The sequence below is a fragment of the Giraffa tippelskirchi genome, chromosome 1, assembly GCF_054371585.1.
Source record: "Giraffa tippelskirchi isolate mGirTip1 chromosome 1, T2T-mGirTip1v1.2.pri, whole genome shotgun sequence".
Lineage (NCBI taxonomy): Eukaryota > Metazoa > Chordata > Mammalia > Artiodactyla > Giraffidae > Giraffa > Giraffa tippelskirchi.
Window position 1 is genome coordinate 11,843,204 of NC_137275.1, and position 20,326 is coordinate 11,863,529.

The 20,326-nt window shown below is 46.3% G+C and overlaps 1 protein-coding gene across 4 annotated transcripts in view; it reads left to right on the forward strand.

Annotated features, from left to right (window-relative positions):
* Positions 1 to 20,326, forward strand: part of SLC2A9 (solute carrier family 2 member 9) — a 203,679-nt gene that overhangs the window by 124,201 nt on the left and 59,152 nt on the right. For 3 of the 4 annotated variants that reach the window (XM_081489056.1, XM_081489147.1, XM_081489237.1), the window contains 2 exons: positions 12,929 to 13,030; positions 16,344 to 16,419. In XM_081489056.1, the coding sequence (XP_081345182.1) occupies positions 12,929 to 13,030; positions 16,344 to 16,419 (178 nt within the window). The remainder of the gene's footprint in view (positions 1 to 12,928; positions 13,031 to 16,343; positions 16,420 to 20,326) is intronic. The other variant, XR_014053398.1, reaches the window with a different exon arrangement.

Consider the following 20,326-nt stretch of genomic DNA (forward strand, 5'->3'; position numbering starts at 1 on the left):
GGGATGCGTTTTAAATCAGGGGAAGCAGAATTCACATAAACCGCTCTTGCTTCTTACTCAGTAAGCATTTGCGATTGTCGGGGAATGGACTATGTCATCAAGCTGAAGCTAAAAAAAATCTACTGATCTCCATCACCCGCTCTGCTTCCCAACAAGTCTCACAATTTCAGCATCAAAACCTTGAGTGTTTCCTTCGGTCTCGAGCCCCAGATCAACTGCGTGTTAGAGGAGAGTGTGGGTAGCAGTGATGATGCAGTGTGATGTGGTCCCCAGGCCCTGCGCTTACCAGCTGGGTGACCTTGGGCCCATTATTTAGCCTCTCTGGGCCCCAGTTTCCTCTTGGAGTAAGTGGTGGGGTGAGAACAAATCCTTATCTCAACAGGTTTATCCTGAGAATCATACAGTAATTCACAGTGCTTGGCATGGAGCAGGCACTCAATAAATGTTCATTATTATTATAGACTGAACTGTGTCCTCTGAAATTCATATCATGCGGTTCTAACCCCTAGTACTTCAGAATGTGACCTGATTTGAAAAGAGGGTCATTTCGGATGTAATTGATGGAGATCATACTGGAGCCAGGTAGACCCCTCATCCCATGTGCAGGGGGCTTGGGTTTGATCCCTGGTTGGAAAACAAAGGTCCCACACGCCATGTGGCCATAAAGTGAAAACAAAAAAACATTGCCAGCAGAGAGAGCTGCCAGAAGGAAGGCCTGCATCAGCCAGACCCCGGCAGGAGAGGGCTGACCCAGCCCAGTGAACAGGAGGAGCTGGAGGGCAGATTAACTCGGGATGGGCAGGTCTGTAGGGTTAGGGGACCACTCATCAGGACCCAGCAGCCACAGTGTGCCTGTAGGATGGGAACCAGGGGACCCTCACCTGGTCCCACCCCTTCCTCCTTCTGGTTTTTTATAGGAGCCGTATTTGCTGACACCTCTGGAGGCAGAGGGCAAGGGGGCTGCTGATCTAATCCTGCGGGTGTTCCTCCAGGACACGTGGATCTGGAGAGGCGGGTGGAGGATGTCTAGAGTGGGCTTTGTACAGGAGTAGGAGTGTGTCTGCAAGTTAGAGGGACAGCTTGGGGGGCCGGCAGGGCTGGAGGGGGTGCAGCCAAGGGTGTCAAAGCAGGGTGTCCTGTTGCATTTTAGAAGGATCTCTCTGGCCACCATAAACAGACGTGGGCAGGGGTGATGAGGACAGAAGCAGGGAGAGTGTGAGGAGGCTTGAAGAGAGGCTGCGTTGCCCCGTGAATCATCAGACTGAAGGTGCTCTACGGCTGGCCTCAAAGCTGAGTTCATTCAATCCTCCCCGACACAGGGAGACTCTTCCATCGATGAATAATGATTCTGCAGTGTTTCTGTGAGTCTCAGAGTGGCAGGAAGAAACAACCCCCTTCTTCCACTAAAAGACTAAGTCCCCAGTTTATCTGACAAAGATTTCAGAAACTTAGCAGAAGGAGGGGCCACATCAAACAAACTCAAGCCGTGCTTCTCATTCGACCCCCAAGCTCCCTGGAAGATGGCTGCCCCGGGCACCATCCAAGTGGGCAGCACCCAGAGCTGAGAAGTTAAAATTCTGGCTAAGCAGCTTTTCATATCTGGCTCTTACATCATCATTCAAGAAGCACTGACATAATCTACTGCCTGGTGAGAAGAATGCTTGTAGATATCAGGACCCTCGAATTCCGAGGACTCTTCCTCATGGGAGGGAGCATTCGAAGGGGAGCCGGGAAGGGGGGGTGCAGTGTCAGGGCCCAGCATCCCCAAGCAGACGAGTAGTTTTGCGCTGGGAGCCCATTTCTCCAAAGTACACCTCCCACCTGGGAAGCCCTGGTGGCTCAGCGGTAAAGAATTCTCCTGCAACACAGGAGACACAGGTTCAATCCCTGGGTTGGGAAGATCTCCTGGAGGAGGGCATGGCTACTCACTCCAGTATTCCTGCCTGGGAAATCCCATGGACAGAGGAGCCTGGCAGGCTACAGTCCATGGAGTTGCAAAGAGTCGGACACGACTTAGCAATTAAACAACAATAACAAACCTTCCCACCCACTCCCAACTTACGATACCTTTTATCGGGTGGCTCTGTTTCTGAGTTTGGCCGAGGATGTTCCCCGAAACCCACCTGCTGAGTGCCTAAAGCTTTATTTCCCACCAACCCTCTTCTGATTCCCTCCCCATCATTCCAGTAGCCTCCGTGGGCTCCCCCATATCTGGGTTTTCCCATAGCACCCCCCATCCAAGGAAGGAAGGCAGGGTCCCAGGCTCCAGATGTGGGAGCACTGACTCCCAAGTCCGCTGGCCACTCTTTCTCAACTCCTTTATGAGCTATTTTTTTTTTCCCATTTGCCCAAAGTTGAGAATAGTTTAAATTATGATCATAAACCTCTTAAGATCCAAATTTTACTTTCCCAGAGAGGCAGGAGGGAGAGAAGTGTTTCCCTTAGAAGCTACTGAAGCTCTGGCCTGAAGCCGTTTCTAAAGTGACTCAAGAGGAGAAGGTCCTCCCAGGACTTGAAAACCTGGAGAAGCCTGGTCTGCTGGCAACCTCTGCTGCGATTCCAGCGGGTTCCCATCCAAGTTTGACTTTGCCCTTTGCTTGAAATGTCTCAAGACCACTTGAATTTATTATACTTAAGGATCACTTGGCCACCCTGGAATAACAATCATTTTGAAAGTTACCTTCTTTATTGCTCATACCTTTGGCCCAAACAGAGATACCTGTCTCACACACATTCATCTTTGAGACAGAAATTTTCAAACAAAGGGCTTCCCTTGTGGCTCAGCTAGTAAAGAATCCACCTGCAATGTGGGAAGCCTGGGTTGGATCCCTGTGCTGGGAAGATCTCCTGGAGAAGAGAAAGGCTACCCATTCCAGTATTCTGACCTGGAGAATTCTATGGACTATATAGTCCATGGGGTTGCCAAGAGTCAGACACGACTGGCGACTTTCATTTTTCCAAACAAAATTTATGTTTCAGTGAATTATTTTTAACACACAATTTAGAGAGAGCCTTTTTCAAGTAGAAAATGATTTCTGAGACCCTGTCTTCTGAACATGGACTTAAATGCGCAGATAACCATAGCTCTACAAGGCCTCTGCTTCTTTTCAGACCGAGATTTGTGAAGGCAAAGATTAGGTTAGCGCGCTTGCATATTTAAAACAGAAGTCCTAGCAGTTAAAAGTAATATGGAAATTTGACATTTTTTCTCATGTAGTCTGTGTTGGCTTTCCTTTCTCGGCAAGAGGGCTAAGTCAGCAATAATAACAAACACATCCTGTGTTCCTTTCTCCCATCCTTCCATAACTAAAGCCTAACCAATAATCCAGCTTCTGTCTAGAGCATCACTAATTGTTGGTGTGGCAAGGGCTCCTCAGGGACCCCACCATCCCCAAGCATCAAGAGCAAGGACAACCATTTGGGATACTGGGGTGCTAGCCTCTGTCTGGGAGGCATCTTGCTCCAGTGTTCATGTTGTGTGCATGCATGTGTGTGTGTGTGTGTGTGTGTGTATGTGTGTGTGTGTGTGTGTGTGATACAGTATGTTTGAAGAAATGATGACAGTTTTGTCAAGCTGGATTTCTGCAGCCCAGGTCTGCATGGGTTCCCCTAGGCTAAGAGCCAGTCTATAATAAGCACCCAGAACATAGTTACTTAATTGAGTGAGACTCAATTACAGCCATTTGGGAAAGGAGCATCTGCTAAGTAGATGGAAAGCTTTGCCTCTGGCTGAGATCCACGTCCTCTGCCCCCCAGCAGTCAGATCAGGTGCTCTGAAGGAGGTTGAGACCCCGGCAACAGCGCTTCCTCTCTCTGAAGCCCTGCACACAGTCAGCGCACATGGCTGCTCAGGAGCAGGAAGTCAGGCCAGGCAAACGCTGAGTCCACAGGACCCAGCAGGATCAGAAAGGGCCCGGCCTGGAATAGGACAGAAAGAACATGGTGTATTTATATGTGTGCTCAATCACGTCCGACTCTTGTGACCCCATAGACTGTAGCCCACCAGGCTCCTCTATCTGTGGGATTTTCCCAGGCAAGAATACTGGAGTGGGCTGCCATTTCCTTCTCCAGGGGATCTTCCCACATCTCTGGCATCTCCTGCATTGGCAGGTGGATTCTCTACCATTGCGTCTGCTTAGTGAACTCTTACAGGGCCCTGCCAACCCTGAGATGTCAGGAATTCTACCAACTGCTGAGTTCTTCAAACCCTAGACACGTAGCTGCAAACAAGCAACACAATATAGACAAAGATTGACCTATAAAGTTCGTATAAAGTAGTGTAAGTGAAGGGCTTCCCTGGTGGCTCAGTGGTAAAGAATCTGCCTATAATGAAGGAGCTTCGGGTTTGATCCCTGGGTTGGAAAGATCCCCTGGAGGAGGGCTTGGCAACCCACTCTAGTATTCTTGCATGGAGAATCCCATGGACAGAGGAGTCTGGCAGGCTACAGTCCATAGGGTCACAAAGAGTCTGACATGACTGAATCGACTGAGCATGCACAATGTATGTGAAATACTGTAAAGACACATTAAGTCGGATTTGAAAGCTTTGATTGAGTCACATTTGAAATAAATGAAATTTTTTTTGTTGTTATTGTTCAGTAACTCAGTCGTGTCTGACTCTGCGACCCCGTGGACTGTAGCATGCCAGGATTTCCTGTCTTTTAGGCTCTCTTTTCCTTCCTTCCACCCTTTCCTTCTTTCTTCATTCGCTTCATCATTTAACAGACAATATGCTAAGCCCTGCTCTCCATCAGACCTGAGCTCCCTGTATGGGTTTGCTACAGCTGCATAACAAAGTATCACAAACTGAGTGGCTTAGACACAGACCCCTCACCATTCTGGAGGTCGTAAGTCTGAAACAAGGTGTTGGAGGGTGGATTCCTTCTGAGGTCGAGGGAGGATCTGTTCCAGGACTCTCCCCTGGCATCTGGACATTTGCTGGCAATCACTGGCTTTCCTCAGCTTGTGGAAACATCACCCTGATCCCTGCCTTCATCTTCACATGGCCTTCTCCCTGTGTGCACATTTTTCCCTTTTTATAAGGACTCTAGTCATCCTGGATTAGGGCCCTAAGGACCTCATTTGAACTTGATTACCTCTGTTGTTGTTGTCGTTAGTGTTTAGTTGCTCAGTTGTGTTCAACTCTTTTGTGACCGCATGGACTAGAGCCCACCAGGCTCCTCTGTCCATGGGATTTCCCAGGGAAGAATACTGGAGTGGGTTGCCATTTCCTTCTCTAAGAGATCTTCCAGACCCAGGGATCTAACCTGCATCTCCTGCGTTGGCTGGTGGATTCTTTACCACTGAGCCACCAGGGAAGCCCAGTTACCTCTGTGAAGACCCTATTCCCAAATCAGGTGACATTCTGAGATACCAGGGGTTAGGCCTTCAACCTGTCCTTTTTGGGGAGGACACAATTCGACTCATCCATTCCCCAAGGGCAGGGACTCCTGTGTCTCCTCTGTGCCCCAGTGCCAGGGCCTCCCACAATGAAGGAAAGAAAGCTTTGGGAAAGTGTGTACATTCTTTTCAAAATTCTAGATGTTACTTTGTCTTACTGACAGTGAGGAGAGGTAATGTAGTACGGGGGTTAAGAGCAAGACTCTGGAACCAGACTGCCTGGACTTGAATGGTGGCTCTGCCTCTGTGTGACTTTGGGTAGGCTGCTAAATCTCTCTGAGCCTCAATTTCTAGATATAACAGAGGATGATAGTAGCATACCGTGTTAAAATACCCTAATAGCATAATAGAGATATTATGAAGATTAAGTTATTGCTATATATAAAGGTGTCTAGAACTATGTCTGGTACATAGTAAGTGCTGTAATGGTGTTCCCTAGACCATAATCAAGGTAGCATGGTGTTGACAATAAGGATAGCTACAGATCAATGGGGTAGAATAAAGTACAGAAATACAAAAGGTGCCAAAGTAAGTTAATGTAAAATGATAGTCTTTATTAAGAAATGATGCCATAAAAACTAGATAGTCACATCGAAAAAAAAAAGGAAACAACTCTTGTCTCATGCTACACATACAAATTAACTCAAAATTGACCATAGACTGAAACATAGAAGCTAAAATTATAAGACATCTAGAAGAGATAATAGGAGGAAGTCTTTGCAACCTTGAGGTAAGCAACGATTTCTTAGATGGGATGCAAGAAATATGAACCAATTTTTAAATTGAAACATAATTGTGCAATATTATGTGAATTATTTTTTTGGGCTCCGAAATCACTGCAGATGGTGACTGCAGCCATGAAATTAAAAGACGCTTACTCCTTGGAAGGAAAGTTATGACCAACCTAGACAGCATATTAAAAAGCAGAGACATTACTTTGCCAACAAAGGTCTATCTCGTCAAGGCTATGGTTTTTCCAGTAGTCATGTATGGATGTGAGAGTTGGACTATAAAGAAAGCTGAGTGCCAAAGAATTGATGCTTTTGAACTGTGGTGTTGGAGAAGACTCTTGAGAGTCCCTTGGACTGCAAGGAGGTCCAACCAGTCCATCCTAAAGGAGATCAGTCCTGGGTGTTCATTGGAAGGACTGATGTTGAAGCTGAAACTCCAATACTTTGGCCACCTGATACAAAGAGCTGACTGATTGGAAAAGACCCTGATGCTGGGAAAGATTGAGGGCAGGAGGAGAAGGGGACAACAGAGGATGAGATGGTTGGATGGCATCACCAACTCGATGGACATGAGTTTGGGTAGGCTCTGGGAGTTGGTGATGGACAGGGAGGCCTGGCGTGCTGCAGTTCATGGGGTCACAAAGAGTCAGATACAACTGAGAGACTGAACTGAACTGATGTGAATTTCTGGTGATGAAACTTGTTTTTAATTGACCAATTGGATTTCATCAAAAGCAAAAGTAAGAGTTGGGGACTTCCCTGGTGTTCCAGTGGTTGAGAGACTGCCTTACAGTGAGGGGAATGTGAGTTCGATCCCTGGTCAGGGAACTAAGATCCCATATGCCTCTAAGCTCACAGCTACTGATCTGGAGTGCCACAGCTAGAGAGTCTCTGTGCCAGAAGGAGAGATCCCACATGACACAATGAAGATCCCACGTGCTGCAACCAAGATCTAATGCAGGCTAACTAATTAATGAGTCTTTCTAAAAAGCAAAAGCTGTGACTATTTAAAAGAGTGTTAATGGAATGGAAAGGCAAGCCAGACTGGGGAATATTCACAAAGTACACATTCACATGGGACTTGAATCCAGAGTATGTGAAGAATTCTCAATGATTCAACAGTAAGAAGACCAACAACACCCTTAAAGGTCAGAAAACTGAATAGACACTTTACGAAAGAAAATATCAGAAGCCACCTTGAACAGATGAAAATTTGCTCAACACCAATAGTCATCAGGGCAATTAAAGCTAAAACCCATAATGAGACACCACAACTCACCATAAGGATGACTAAAGTTAAAATGGAGAAGAGTACCAAATGGTAATGAAGATTTTGAGTAACTGGGACTTTAGTACACTGCTGGAGGGACTTTAAAATGGAAAACAGTTTGGCAGTTTCTTGTCAAGTTTTACTCATACAACCTAGCCATTTTCTCACAAATATCTACCCAAGAGAAATCAAAGCACACATCTACACAGAGACTTGAACACTGATCTTCATAACAGTTTTATTCATAAGAGCCCAAACTGGAAATAGCCCAAATGTCTAATGAATGGAGAAACAAATTTGGTATATCCATTCAATGGAATACTGCTGAGCACTAAACAGGAATAAATTACAGAGGTATACAACACAGGTGAATCCCAAAAGTATGTTGATAACCAGTATGGAAATATCATCTCATCTAGACTAATCTAATCTATACTGGTGGAAAGCTATTAGCGGTTGCTTGGGGCCAGGGAACTTTGAAATGACAGAAATGTTCCATATCTTGGTGTAGTCAGTGCTTTATGAGTGTGTAAGTCTCGCAAAACTTACCAAACTGCACATTTAAAACAGGTACATTTTATTGAATCTAACTACACATCAATCTAACAAGAAAAAAAGTTTTACCATTTTTATTCCACCACTGATCCTAGCGCTATGGAGTGGGCAGCAGGTGGAGGTCAATGGCTGCTGAATAGATGAATTACCCTGGCTCAGGAGTCCCCAGAGACACTTTCTTTAAAGCATCAGGAGGCTAACAGTTCATCCCTAGCTGACACCAGTAGCCTTCAGAGGCTGCTGTTCACCTTGAATTCATGTCTTCACTAATGATTTCCATGTTGAGTGGAAATACCATATTTACTCTAATCCCTTTTGACAGGAGGCGCTTCAGTGCTATTTAAAGAAGGAGGAAGAGAGCCCTGGAGACTGACCCTGTTTCCCACTAGGATGGAGAGGGTTTCCATCTTTTCTTTGTTTTACAGACATTTCCTTGGCATCTTCCTAGACCATTTACAAACTGTTCCCAAATCAAAGACGATGTTTTCAGCTTTACTTTGGCTTAGGTTCCTGGTTTGTGCAGAAACTTCAGTGAAAAGAAGCAGCCAGATCGCCCGAAAGCACGTCAATGTTGGCATGATGGTATGAGAGTGGGTCTCAACTGCTTTGTGCTTGGGGCACACTTCCTGACTCTGAAATCGACGATTGTGCTTTTAAAGAAACTAAAATGAAAAAATACAAATAATGGAAAATATCTGAAACGCTGAACTCAGTGGCAGGTTCAGGCGTGACAATGCGTCAGTCTCGGTGTAGCGACCTCAGCGTTTCCCGGTGACTGTGATGGTTGTCATGGTAACACCTCCAGTCACGTCTGCACTCTGTCTCTGGCTACACTAAATGAATCCTCTAAGATGCTTATGAGATCAAGCCCCCAGATGGTCCACTTATGAGCAGCCTGCATTTCCAGTGCCAGCTGTGACTTTGGGTTTGACCCCACCAAGTGTAAGAACAATTATGACATCCTTAGATTGGACAGGGTGCTGAAAATTTCCCAGTGCAGGTATTGAAAATCATGGGTGCTTGGGAAAGAGTAAAGACTGGATTGGTGACTCAGGGGGTAGGGGTTTGCATCTTCAAGTGTTAGTTAAATCTTTTAACCCTTTTTTAACTTAGAAAAGTTCATCGTAGGACTTCCCTGGTGGTCCAGTGCTTAAGAATCTGCCTGCCAAGGCAAGGGACACGGGTTCAATTCCTGGTCTGGGAAGATTCCACATGCTACACTGCAGCTAAGCTCTTGCACCACAACTACAGAGCCTATGCACCGCAGCTACTAAAGCCTGCATGCCTAGAGCCCATGCTCTGCAACAAGAGAAGCCACCTCAGTGAGAAGCCCATGCAATGCAACTAGAGACTAGCCCCTGCTCTCCACAACCAGAAGAAAGCCCATGCACAACAAAGACCCAGCACAGCTAAAAGTACATTAATTAATCAAATTCTTTTTTCCTTAGTATGTATATTTTATTGAAGTATAGTTGACTTACAATGTTTCAAGTGCACAGCAAGGTGATTCAGTTATACACATACACATACAATAGTTTTGAAATTATTTTCCATTATAGGTGATTATAAGATACTGACTATAGCTCCCTGTGCTATATGGTAAACCTTTGTTGCCTGTTGCATATCTGTTTTTTTTTTTAATTAGAAATTTAGCATTCTATTCATACTAAGTCAAACAAGTGGAATCAACATATCAATTTTTTAAGTGAAAATTCATGAGTTTCCTAAAATATATATATTATACATATTACATACATATACAAAAGCTTTTCTATTACACTTGAGAAAGGCTTGAGAAAGAACATCCAAAAAACAAAAAGAGATTGAGGAACTGGAAAACATAAATTAAATGTAATGGGAGCGCTGCATATGAAGTAGAAAAAGGTAAACAAACTAGGTGGAAGTAAAAGATACACGGCTACTCATTTAAAAAACTTATTGCAGAAAACTTAGAAAAGACAGAAAAATAATAAGTAAAATCACAATTACACGTTATTCCCCCAACCACAGTTTGCCATTACAAACTATTTTAGCATCTATTTTTCCAGAATGTGTTAGTTTCATATAGCTGCAATTTACAAAACTGTTGATGTCTCTACAGCTTTATGCCTTACTCTTTTCACTTAAAAGTGTATCCTGAAGATTTTCCTGTTATTTTAAATTCTTTAAAAATATGTGAATCCCTACACAATTATCATCGGGATGTTCCAGTATTTGTTTAAATAACTCAATTGTTGATGGACCTCTAGATTTCTATTTCCTTAAGAACATGCCTGCCACTGCAGGAGACATAAGAGACACAGGTTCGGTCCTTGGTTGGGAAGATCCCCTGGAGAAGGGAATGGCTACCCCGCTCCAGTATTCTTGCCTGAAGAACCCCATGGACAGAGAAGCCTGGCGGACTACAGCAAAGAGTCAGACATGACTGAAACCAACGAACACATAACCAACACTATGATGAAAATCTTTGTTCATAAAGTTTGGACCAAAGGTCTATTTCCTTAGGATAAATATCCAAAAGGTGAATGACTGAGTTCAAGAGCAGAGCTATTTTTCAAACATCCCTGGGCGTGAGAGAGCATTTACCCCTCTTTCTCATCTCTGAGTAGCTCTGAGTGACTTTTGACAAATTCCATAATCTTGCTGGACCTCTGATCCCGGGTGTTCCCAAACTTCTCCATCTCCACCTCCCAGGGACCCAGCTTCCCACCATGTTGCTCTGGTCCTGGCAGCCCCTCTCAGGTCCTCCCCTTTGATGGACTCAGCTCATGAAAGCTTGGAGAGGAGAGGTGACTTAGACGCATGCCCTTCTCTCTCTCTAGAACTTTCCCAGCAACTGCTGATCTTTGCTTCCTCCATGGCTCTCACTGGGCCTGGCTTCCCACGGGGTAAACCTACCATCCTCATCTCCCTCTCCTCTGAGAAAGGAGAACCATCATACCTGCCTTACAAAGATAAACCTTCACTCCATCAACAAATGTTGGCTCCACGCCTACTAGGTGGTCTTCTGGGTTCTGGGAAAACAAAGATGAAACTCCTAGACTTCAAGGGAGGAGGAGGGTCAGGGTACAGGGAGGAAGGTGCTGAGCATCCAGGTGCATCCATGTGCTCTTACCAAGTGGAGCTTTGTCTATTCTGCTGGGGAAAATATTAACGTCTTACAGACCAGGAAAGATTATAGACGATGCCCGCTCTGCCTCCTGCCAGCCTCATGACCTTAACCAGGTTTCCAAAGCCTCTGTGTCTGTTTCTTTACCTATACAATCAGACAAATAATAGAACCTATTTTAATTTTTAAATTAAAAATAATTTTTAACTGGCGTATAGTTGATTGACACTGTTGTGTTAGTTTCTTGTATATAGCAAAGTGATTCAGTTATACATACACATTCTTTTTCATGTTTTTTTTTTTTCATTATGGTGTATCACAGGGCATTGAACCTAGTTCCTTGTACTCTATAGTGAGACCTTTTTGTTTATCTATTTTATATGTAGTAGTTTGTATCTGCTAATCCCAAACTCCCAATTTATCTCTCTCCCACCTCTTTTCCCCTTTGATAACCATCAGTGTGTTTTCTACATCTGTGAGTCTGTCTCTATTAAGTTCATTTATATCATATTTTAGATTCCACAGATAAGCAATGTTATATGATCTTTGTCTTTCTCTTTCTGACTTACTTCACTTAGTATGATAATCTTTAGGTCTGTCCAGGTTGCTGCAAATGGCATTATAAATGGCATTATTTCATTCTTTTTATGGCTGAATAATATTCTATTGTGTATGTATACATATATATATATTTCTCACATCTTTATCCGTTCATCTGGGCACGACACTTACGCTGCTTCCTTGTCTTGGCTGTTGTAAATAGTGCTACTATGAACATTGGGATGCATGTATCTTTTCAAATTAGAATTTTCTCCAGAAAAAAAAGGAGATCAAACCAGTCCATCCTAAAGGAAATCAACCCTGAATATTCACTGGAAGGACTAATGCTGAAGCTGAAGCTCCAATACTTCGACCACCTGATGCGAAGAGCCGACTCATCAAAAAGACTCTGATCCTGGGAAAGATTGAAGAGAAAAGGAGAAGAGGGTGGTAGAGGATGAGATGGTTGGATAGCATCACCAACTCAGTGATCATCAACTTGAGCAAACGCCAGGAGATGGTGAAGGACAGGGAAGCCTGGCGTGCTGCAGTCGATGGGACTGCAAAGAATCGGACACAACTTGGCAACTGAACAACAACCAGCCAAAAAGCTCTATGCCCAGGGGTGGGATTGCAGGATCATATGGTAGCTCTATTTTTAGCCTTTTGAGGAACTTCCATGCTGTTTTCCATAGTGCCTACACCAATTTCCATTCCCGCCAACAGTGTAGGAGGGTAACAAAATACTTCATGAAGTTTTAGTGACAGTTAAATGAATGGACACACAGCAAGATTGTGCCTGGCACATTATGGGTGCTTGATGAATGGTCATCAGCTTCAATCACCCACACTAACCCACCACCGTCAGGAAAGAGGAGCGACAAAGACACGGAAGCATTGACTGACTCAGGGCCAGTTAGAGGCAGAAGGCGGGAACTTCTCTGCCCACTCCCACCCCAGCGCAACGCCCTGGGAGTCTACCCCTAGGGCACCCACAACACACAGTGTAGAGGAATAGAGAGCAATTGCCTTCTGCCTGCCTACTGGCTCCCAAGGTGGGAGAAGGGCTGGGCAACTACGTCCCCTCTGAGGATAAACCATCCTCCGCAATGAGGAAGATCAGGAGGAAGGTGAATGTATGGACACACAGCCAGTGCTCACGAACTGTGACTTTCTTCTGTGGCCATGGAGGAAGCGGCTGGGGATCTCCAGGTCAGAGCCATCCTTTAACCATGACCCCAGTGTGGTCCCCCAGCACCATGGGTCCCCTTCACTCGCTGCTAGAAGGGGAGTAGTAACCATCTCTCTCTGACCCCAACCCAGGGCTTGGTCATTGAGCGCGTGGGACGGAGACCCCTCCTCATCGGCGGCTTTGGGCTGATGGCCCTCTTCTTTGGGATCCTCACCATTACGCTGATCCTGCAGGTGAGAGGACACACCTGTCCCTTCCCCGGGGAGGTCAGGATGGGCGTGGCTTTCAGCTTCATGCTCTGGGACCATTGGCTTGGGAAGTCTGTTCAGTCTATAGCAACTTTTGTGGTGTGGAGTTCCCAAGGGCATCTCAGATTTGAAGCTATTGAGTGCCCTTGGGGAAAGGTGTTAGTAATGGGTCCTTGGACTCGGGCGGGGACCAGGAACGGGGAAACAAGAGACCTGACTTCTGGTCCTGTCGGGAAGTCACTAATGAGCTGTATGATCTTGGGCAAGATCCGTCCCCCTGGAGCCTCAGTTTACCCATCTGTGGAATAGAGGAGATTGCACTAAACAACTCCAAAGATGCCCCCTCCAGCTCTCAGGCTCCCGCTCAGGGTAGCTGGGATGGCCCTGTGAGACACCTGTGCAATTACCACATGGATGCCCATGGGTACCAGCAGGGGCACTGGAGCCAGCCACCTGGTGGGAATCTTGAATGTCCCACTTACCCTCCATGAAACTTTTGGCAAGTCACTTAACCTCTCTGCTCCTCAGGGCCCCATGTCTAAAATGGGATGGTTACCCTCTGCCCAGTGCTATCGTGAGGATTAAATAGGACATGCACTTGAAGTGCTGCAAACAGTGCCCGGAGCATAGTAAGTGCTCAGTAAATGCCTGTTTGTGCAGGGGATGGATGGAGCCATAGCTAATTCTTATGAAAGTGGTATCTTTTCCTTTAATGGTGATGAGGAAACCGAGGCATAAATCTCAATGAAGAAGCTGCCCAAGCTTTCACAGCTGGGCGAAGGCAGAGCTGGGATCGGATCCCAGGATCTTGGGGTTTCCTCCTGCCCCCTGCACTGCTCAGAGCTCATCTCAGCCCTATGGGAAGTGTGGGGCAAGGTCACAGTGGTCAATAAGAATTTGCAATTTTCAAAAATGAATTCCTAAATGGAAATCACATGTGGTGGTCACCTGCCAAAGGTCTTAACGTCCCCACAAATCTAGAAAAAGGCAACATCAGTGTGCTGGTGGGCTTCCCAGGTGGCATTAGTGGTAAAGAACCCACCTGCTGATGCAGGAGATGCAAGAAACATTGAGTTCGATCCCTGGGTCAAGAAGATCCCCTGGAGGAGGGCATGGCAACCCACTCCAGTATTCTTGCCTGGAGAATCCAATGGACAGAGGAGCCTGGTAAGCTACAGTCCATGGGGTCACACAGAGTCGGGTACTACTGAAGCAACTTAGCACATGTCTGACAGACAATAACTTCAAAAAGGAGTTGCTACCAGGCATGCTGACCAGGCAGGAGGTGGAAATCTCTTCCTTGGGGTCATGTGTTGGCAGAGACCTTCCTTCCCCAGTGCCAGACAGGGTTGTCCTGGACAGACAGTCTCATAGGCTCCTTGGCAACCAAACTGGATGTTCTGGGTCATGATCTTTCTGCAGCATGAGTCAGACATCTGGAAGGGCCACCTGGAGCATGAGAACCCCTCTGGGCTTTACCCCACAAGATCTGAGAGCTGCTTCCTGCTCATCTGCCCTCATCTCCTCTGTCACCCCAGTCCTGCTCCCCAGCAGCTGTCTGCAAAAGAGCCTGGCTCTTTCCTCTTCCCAGGGCCCTCCTTGCTCAACTGGCTTCTCTTGCTTTCTGAGACCCTGGCTACCTCCTGGATACCTACCTCCTCCTCCAGGAAGCCTTCCCTTACCCTCTGTCTAAGTGAGGCACCCTCCTCTGTCTTCCCCAGGATCCTAAGGGCAGCCCTAAAACACTACTTTATACACAGCCTTGGCTTTCATTGGTGAGCCATCTCTCTCTACCAATGGACAGTGAGTGGTGGGGGTGAGGACCATGCCCATATCATTTCTACATTCCTACCTCCCAGCAAGGCACCCAGGAGGACCTTGGAATAATCTGTCAAATGGATGGAAGGATAGATGGATGGATGGATAGATGGATGGATGGACGGATGGACGGACGGATGGACAGATGGACAGTTGAATGGATGGATGGATGGACAGTTGGATGGATGGATGCATAGACAGTTGGATGGATGGATGGATGGACAGATAGACAGATGGATGGATGGACAGTTGGATGGCTGGATGGATGGACGGATGGATGGATGGACGGATGAATGGATGGATGGATGGACAGATGGATGGACAGATGGACAGATGGATGGATGGATGGATGATTCAAGGCACCAGACCCATTTAGTACAAGAGGCTATGAGGCTCCTCCCAATCCTAGACCCTGCTGCAGCAGGATCTGGTGGGCTTAGCTTGGCATGGAAGGGCTGTTCTCCCCCTCCCCGCTTCCCTCCACCCTGGAGGTCCACACTGGGCTCTCCTGTGCCTCTGTGCCCTTGCCCATAGGGAACCCTCTCCTGGAACTCCTTTCCTTTCCTTTTCCTCTTGCCTTCTGCTCAGCCTTCAAAGGTGAGCACAGACACCTCTCCTCCCCGAGTCTCTCTCAGACTGGGCCCAGATGCCCCAGCACCTCCACATGTACTCAGCCACGCTCGTCAAGTCCCAGCGCTGGTGACACCACGTTCTCATCATCACCATCCAGTCTGCTAGAACAGAAGTGATTTCCTAAACTTCTCTCTCACCAGGCGTGAAGCCACCACCCCCATCCACCAGACAAGTGACAGCCCCTTCAAGCATATTTAATGACATGAGTTAACTCATCTCACACCTTGTCAGGACAGCAGAGGGAGAGATACAGTGTTTTATATGATAATAGAGATTGGCCTAGAGAAAATTTTTTAAAAGTGAAATTGCCTGTAAAAATTTCTCATATTGCCTGCTTCCAACTAAGCACTCAAATGCTGTTATTCATTCTTTACCACCCACCATATGCTGTGCATGATCAGTTGCTCAGTTGTGTCTGACTCTTTGCAACTCCATGGACTGTAGCCCACCAGGTTCCTCTATCCATGGGATTTCCCAGGCAAGAATACTGGAGTGGGTTGCCATGCCCTCCTCCAGGAGATCTTCCTGACTCAGGGATCGAACCCGTGTCTCCTGTTTTGGCAGGCTAATTCTTTACCACTGCGCCACCTGGGAAGCCATATGCTTGGACTTTGCTAAATGCTCACAGGCATCATGCCATCTCACTGTGACATCTGTAAGATAGACGGATGGGATGGCTTAGGAGTTATCATCGTCCCCACTTTATGGATGCTGAAACTGAGGCTCAGAGATGTAAAGTGACCTGCCCCAGGTCTCACAGATGGATCAAGGAGGAGCTAGGGGTGGGATGGTACCCAGGTCCTCCACCCATGACCGCCTCCTCATCTGCCCAACTGCTCTCTCACAGGACCACGCACCCTGGATCCCTTACCTGAGTATCATGTGCATTCTGGCCATCATCGCTGCCTTCTGCAGTGGGCCAGGTAAGGCTCTCTTCCTTCCTCACTTGCCAGCCTAGGGATTCACAATGCCACCAGGGCAGGGTATTCTCATTGTACAGATTCAAAGCTTGTGGTCTGAGGAAGGACAAGGGCCACTGGGAGTGGAGGGGGAATAGAGAGTCCCCACCTATTTAAATGCAGTGATCGTCTTGGTTTCCATCCAACTGATGGTCAGTAACAAGCTCACTCAAAGATGTGTAGATGGTAACATACTACAACATAGCGATCTTTAACAGCTGGGAGAGCTGGGAGCTGGGATGGAATGAAAGATACTCAAGTTACAGTCTGTGCCCGCAGAGAGGCTACAGTTTCGTATGGAAGGTATAATGATAGAATAATGCAATGTCTAGGATTTATTCACCATTGATGATGTGCTGTACTTGGCCAAGCATTTGATGCCCGTTAACTCATTTAAGGCCCGTGACAGCTCTAGAGAAGGCAGAGGAGGGAAGCTGCTTGCCTAGAGTGGGCAGTGATGGAATCGCCCAACCCCTAGGTCCTAACCACCACCTGTCACTGTCCCTGCATGAGCGTCCAGTCTGGAGTGTTCTGAGCCCCAGTTTACCCAGGACCCAGCTTCAGCCCCAGCTCTGCCGTTTCCCTAGTGGGCAGGCCCTCTGCTCTTCCAGGGCCTGAGTTGGTCAGGCAGGTGAGACTAGGGGCCCTGCCATGCTTGGCTTGGGGGCCTGTGTCATGCAGGGGCCCTGTCAGAGACCACGCTGGGGCTGGGAAGGTGGCTCCAGGCAGTTCTGACAATCGCACAGAGCTCTCTCCCGGAGGCCCTGCTGTGGTTCTTCTTTGTTTGGGTTTCTCTGTTGATGAAAACATTTCCATCAGAACAAATGGACCTGGACTTCTCTTTCTCCCTTTGCGCTGATTTTCACGGGCCATCATGTTCCATGTCCTGTCACGTTTATCCCCACCAGGGACAACAGAAGGTTGCAATGAGATGGTGGGATGGGCCGTGGAATGACTGGGGGAGGGTATCAGACATGCATACGCGTGTGCACATGCACACACATTGCTGCAGTGATGAGACAGCTGGAGGAACAGGAGGTATCTTCCAGGGGACAGGGGGGCAGCTAACGACAAGAGGGCGAACACGGAGCCCACGAAGCAGTTAAAGGAGATTCAAGAAGGGAATATGCTCCATCCCACAGGGCCTCCACCCACCCACCCAGCTGTCACGTCAGGGCCCCTGGAGGTGGGCAGCCGGTGGCTCCATGCAAGACCAGGGACCGTGGGGAGGAAACCCAGGGGGCAGTCTTTGTTCTCATGGGGCTCATAGACTAGTGTGACCATCTCACCCGGTCTGTCACCTGCCCAGTGAGGCCTGTCCTGACCACTTAATCTAAAATCAACACACACATACACAAACACATAAGTACACACGCATACGCACATGCATACACAAAATATACACATACACATATGCATACACAACAAGCATACACAAACACAAACTTACATGCATATACATACATACAAGTATACACATGCACACACATACAAGTAAACACATACACTCATGTACACACACATGCATACACAAAGTATGCACACAGATGCATGTATGCACAGTATACACAAACATACACATATACATACACACAAGCACACATCTACATACACACATGTACATACATGCACACACACAAAATATACACAGACACATGCATATATACACAAACATACACAAAGTATACACATACATACACAAACACAAACATACACACAAGTATACACGTGCACACACACATACACATATAAGGATACACATACACAAATGTACACATGTGCACACACAAGCCAGTCACTCACATACACACACATACCCTCAATCACATCACCCCGGTTTACTTGCTTCTCAGCCTCTCTCCCTGGCTCATCTGCTTAATACAGGGATTGCCAATCTTTTTGTGTAAAGGGCAAGACAGTATATATTTCCCAGGCCCCGCAGTCTCCGTGGCCGCTCTGCAGCTCTGCAATGGTAATACAAGTGCAGCCACAGATGGTGTGTAAAGGAAAGATGACACGGCTGTGTCCCCAGGAAACCTTATTCACGAGAGCAGGTGGCAGGCTGGGTGCGGGCTGTGGGCTGTAGTCTGCTGATGTCTGGTTTAGTATGTCTCCCTCGATCTAGCAAATAAGCTCTGCAAGAGCCTGTTTGTGGTTCATTATCTTATCCTGAGAGCTCAAAAGGGAGCCAGAACAGGCACTGTCATGACAAGAGTTCTTCCAAGAAAGGGACAAGTCACCCCTAAAGTGACTTGGTTAAACCCAGAGGCCATGGCTGAGGGCTTCCCTGGCCCCATCCTACCCTTTGCCCCATCCTGGCCTCACTCATAGTAGCATTCAGGCATTAAGCTCTCTTGATTACACAGAATGTCTCTCACACATCAACCCCAATCTGCATTATATTCTTGAAATTAGGATTAACTGCTCCTGTTTACAGATGAGAAAATAAGCCCAAAGAGGTTACACAGTCCCCTAACATTAACCAGCTGGAAAATTTTGGAGTCAAGATTGGAACCCAGATCTTTAAAACTTGCACTCTTTCCACCCTGTTGCAAAGGATAACAGTTCACATCCATGCAGTGTTCTGAGCTTTCCCAGCACATTCCAACCTCTGATGTCTGTCCCCTGATCTAGTCCTCAAACCAGTTGTCTGATAATAATAACATTTATTGAGCACTTACTATGCTCCAGGCCCTGTTCTAAGTGTTTGAATGCTCATAAACATCCTGTATGAATATTAGATAACACAGTCAGGTTGTCAAAATAAAATAGTAACAATCAGGGATTTCACTCAGACTCAAACTTGACTAACAATTCTCAGGATGCTGGTCGTCATAAGACGTAGGTGAAGTTTAAAGCCTTCAGCACAGCTCCCTAGATTCTTTCTTGAAGATTAGAGTGCACTCTGGTCCCGATTAAACTCTCAGGGTCTCTGAATAGAACATGCAGGACAACACACATCCAGAAACTATTTTATTCATGAAACATCTTCATTTTCACTTTGATAATTACACAGCTGACACTGACATTTTCCAGTGAACTCTCCCCATAGTTATACATCCCATTCTAAATAAACCAGGTAAAGCGTCCTAAAAGCATTTGTACATAAGGACTCTCTCTTATCTTTCTGCTACAAGTACCATTATGAGATTGGATTAGCAAGTTTATAAACAGAATGGACCAGGTTATTACTTTTTCTCTCTGTTCCCTCTCCCTATCCCAGCTGTAGAAGATGAATTACAGGTAAGCTGCAAAACCTTCCCTTCCCAAACTAATTTTATTTGCGTTTTATAGATGAAAAACAAAAATCTTAATTTAATCATTTCCCCAAGCCTCACAGCTAAGAGGCGAGTGCTGGATTAGAATTGACACCATCTTGTTCTAGGACCTGTCATCTTAACTCTGACCTATGCACGTAGTTACGACTTAGCAACTAAACAACAGCAATACACATGGTCATTACTCATTGAATGCTTGCTAAAAGGTGGGTGGAATTAGGCCCACTGGGAAACTGACCTGCAGGACCGACACAGAGAATCTGGGATAAGAGAGAAAGCTTCTATCTTTATCCTCATGTGATACGTCTACTCTGCATTATGATGAATCAGTCCTGTTTGTGTCAGTACAGAAAGGTATAATTTGCCATTTGTATCTAGTTGTCAGATGTCCGTGGCTGAAGGTGAATTCAGAACACTTTGATTTTCATGGTTTCCAGCTGTTTTTGCTTCAAACGTTATCCATACACACAAGTCAGAAGCAGTCTTTCTTCTTTGTCTCAAACTCACATATCTAAATCATAGCACCTATTGTTGACACAAAGGCTGTGTGACACATACAGACCTTCACAATGAGGCAGAACAGAACATGGGGA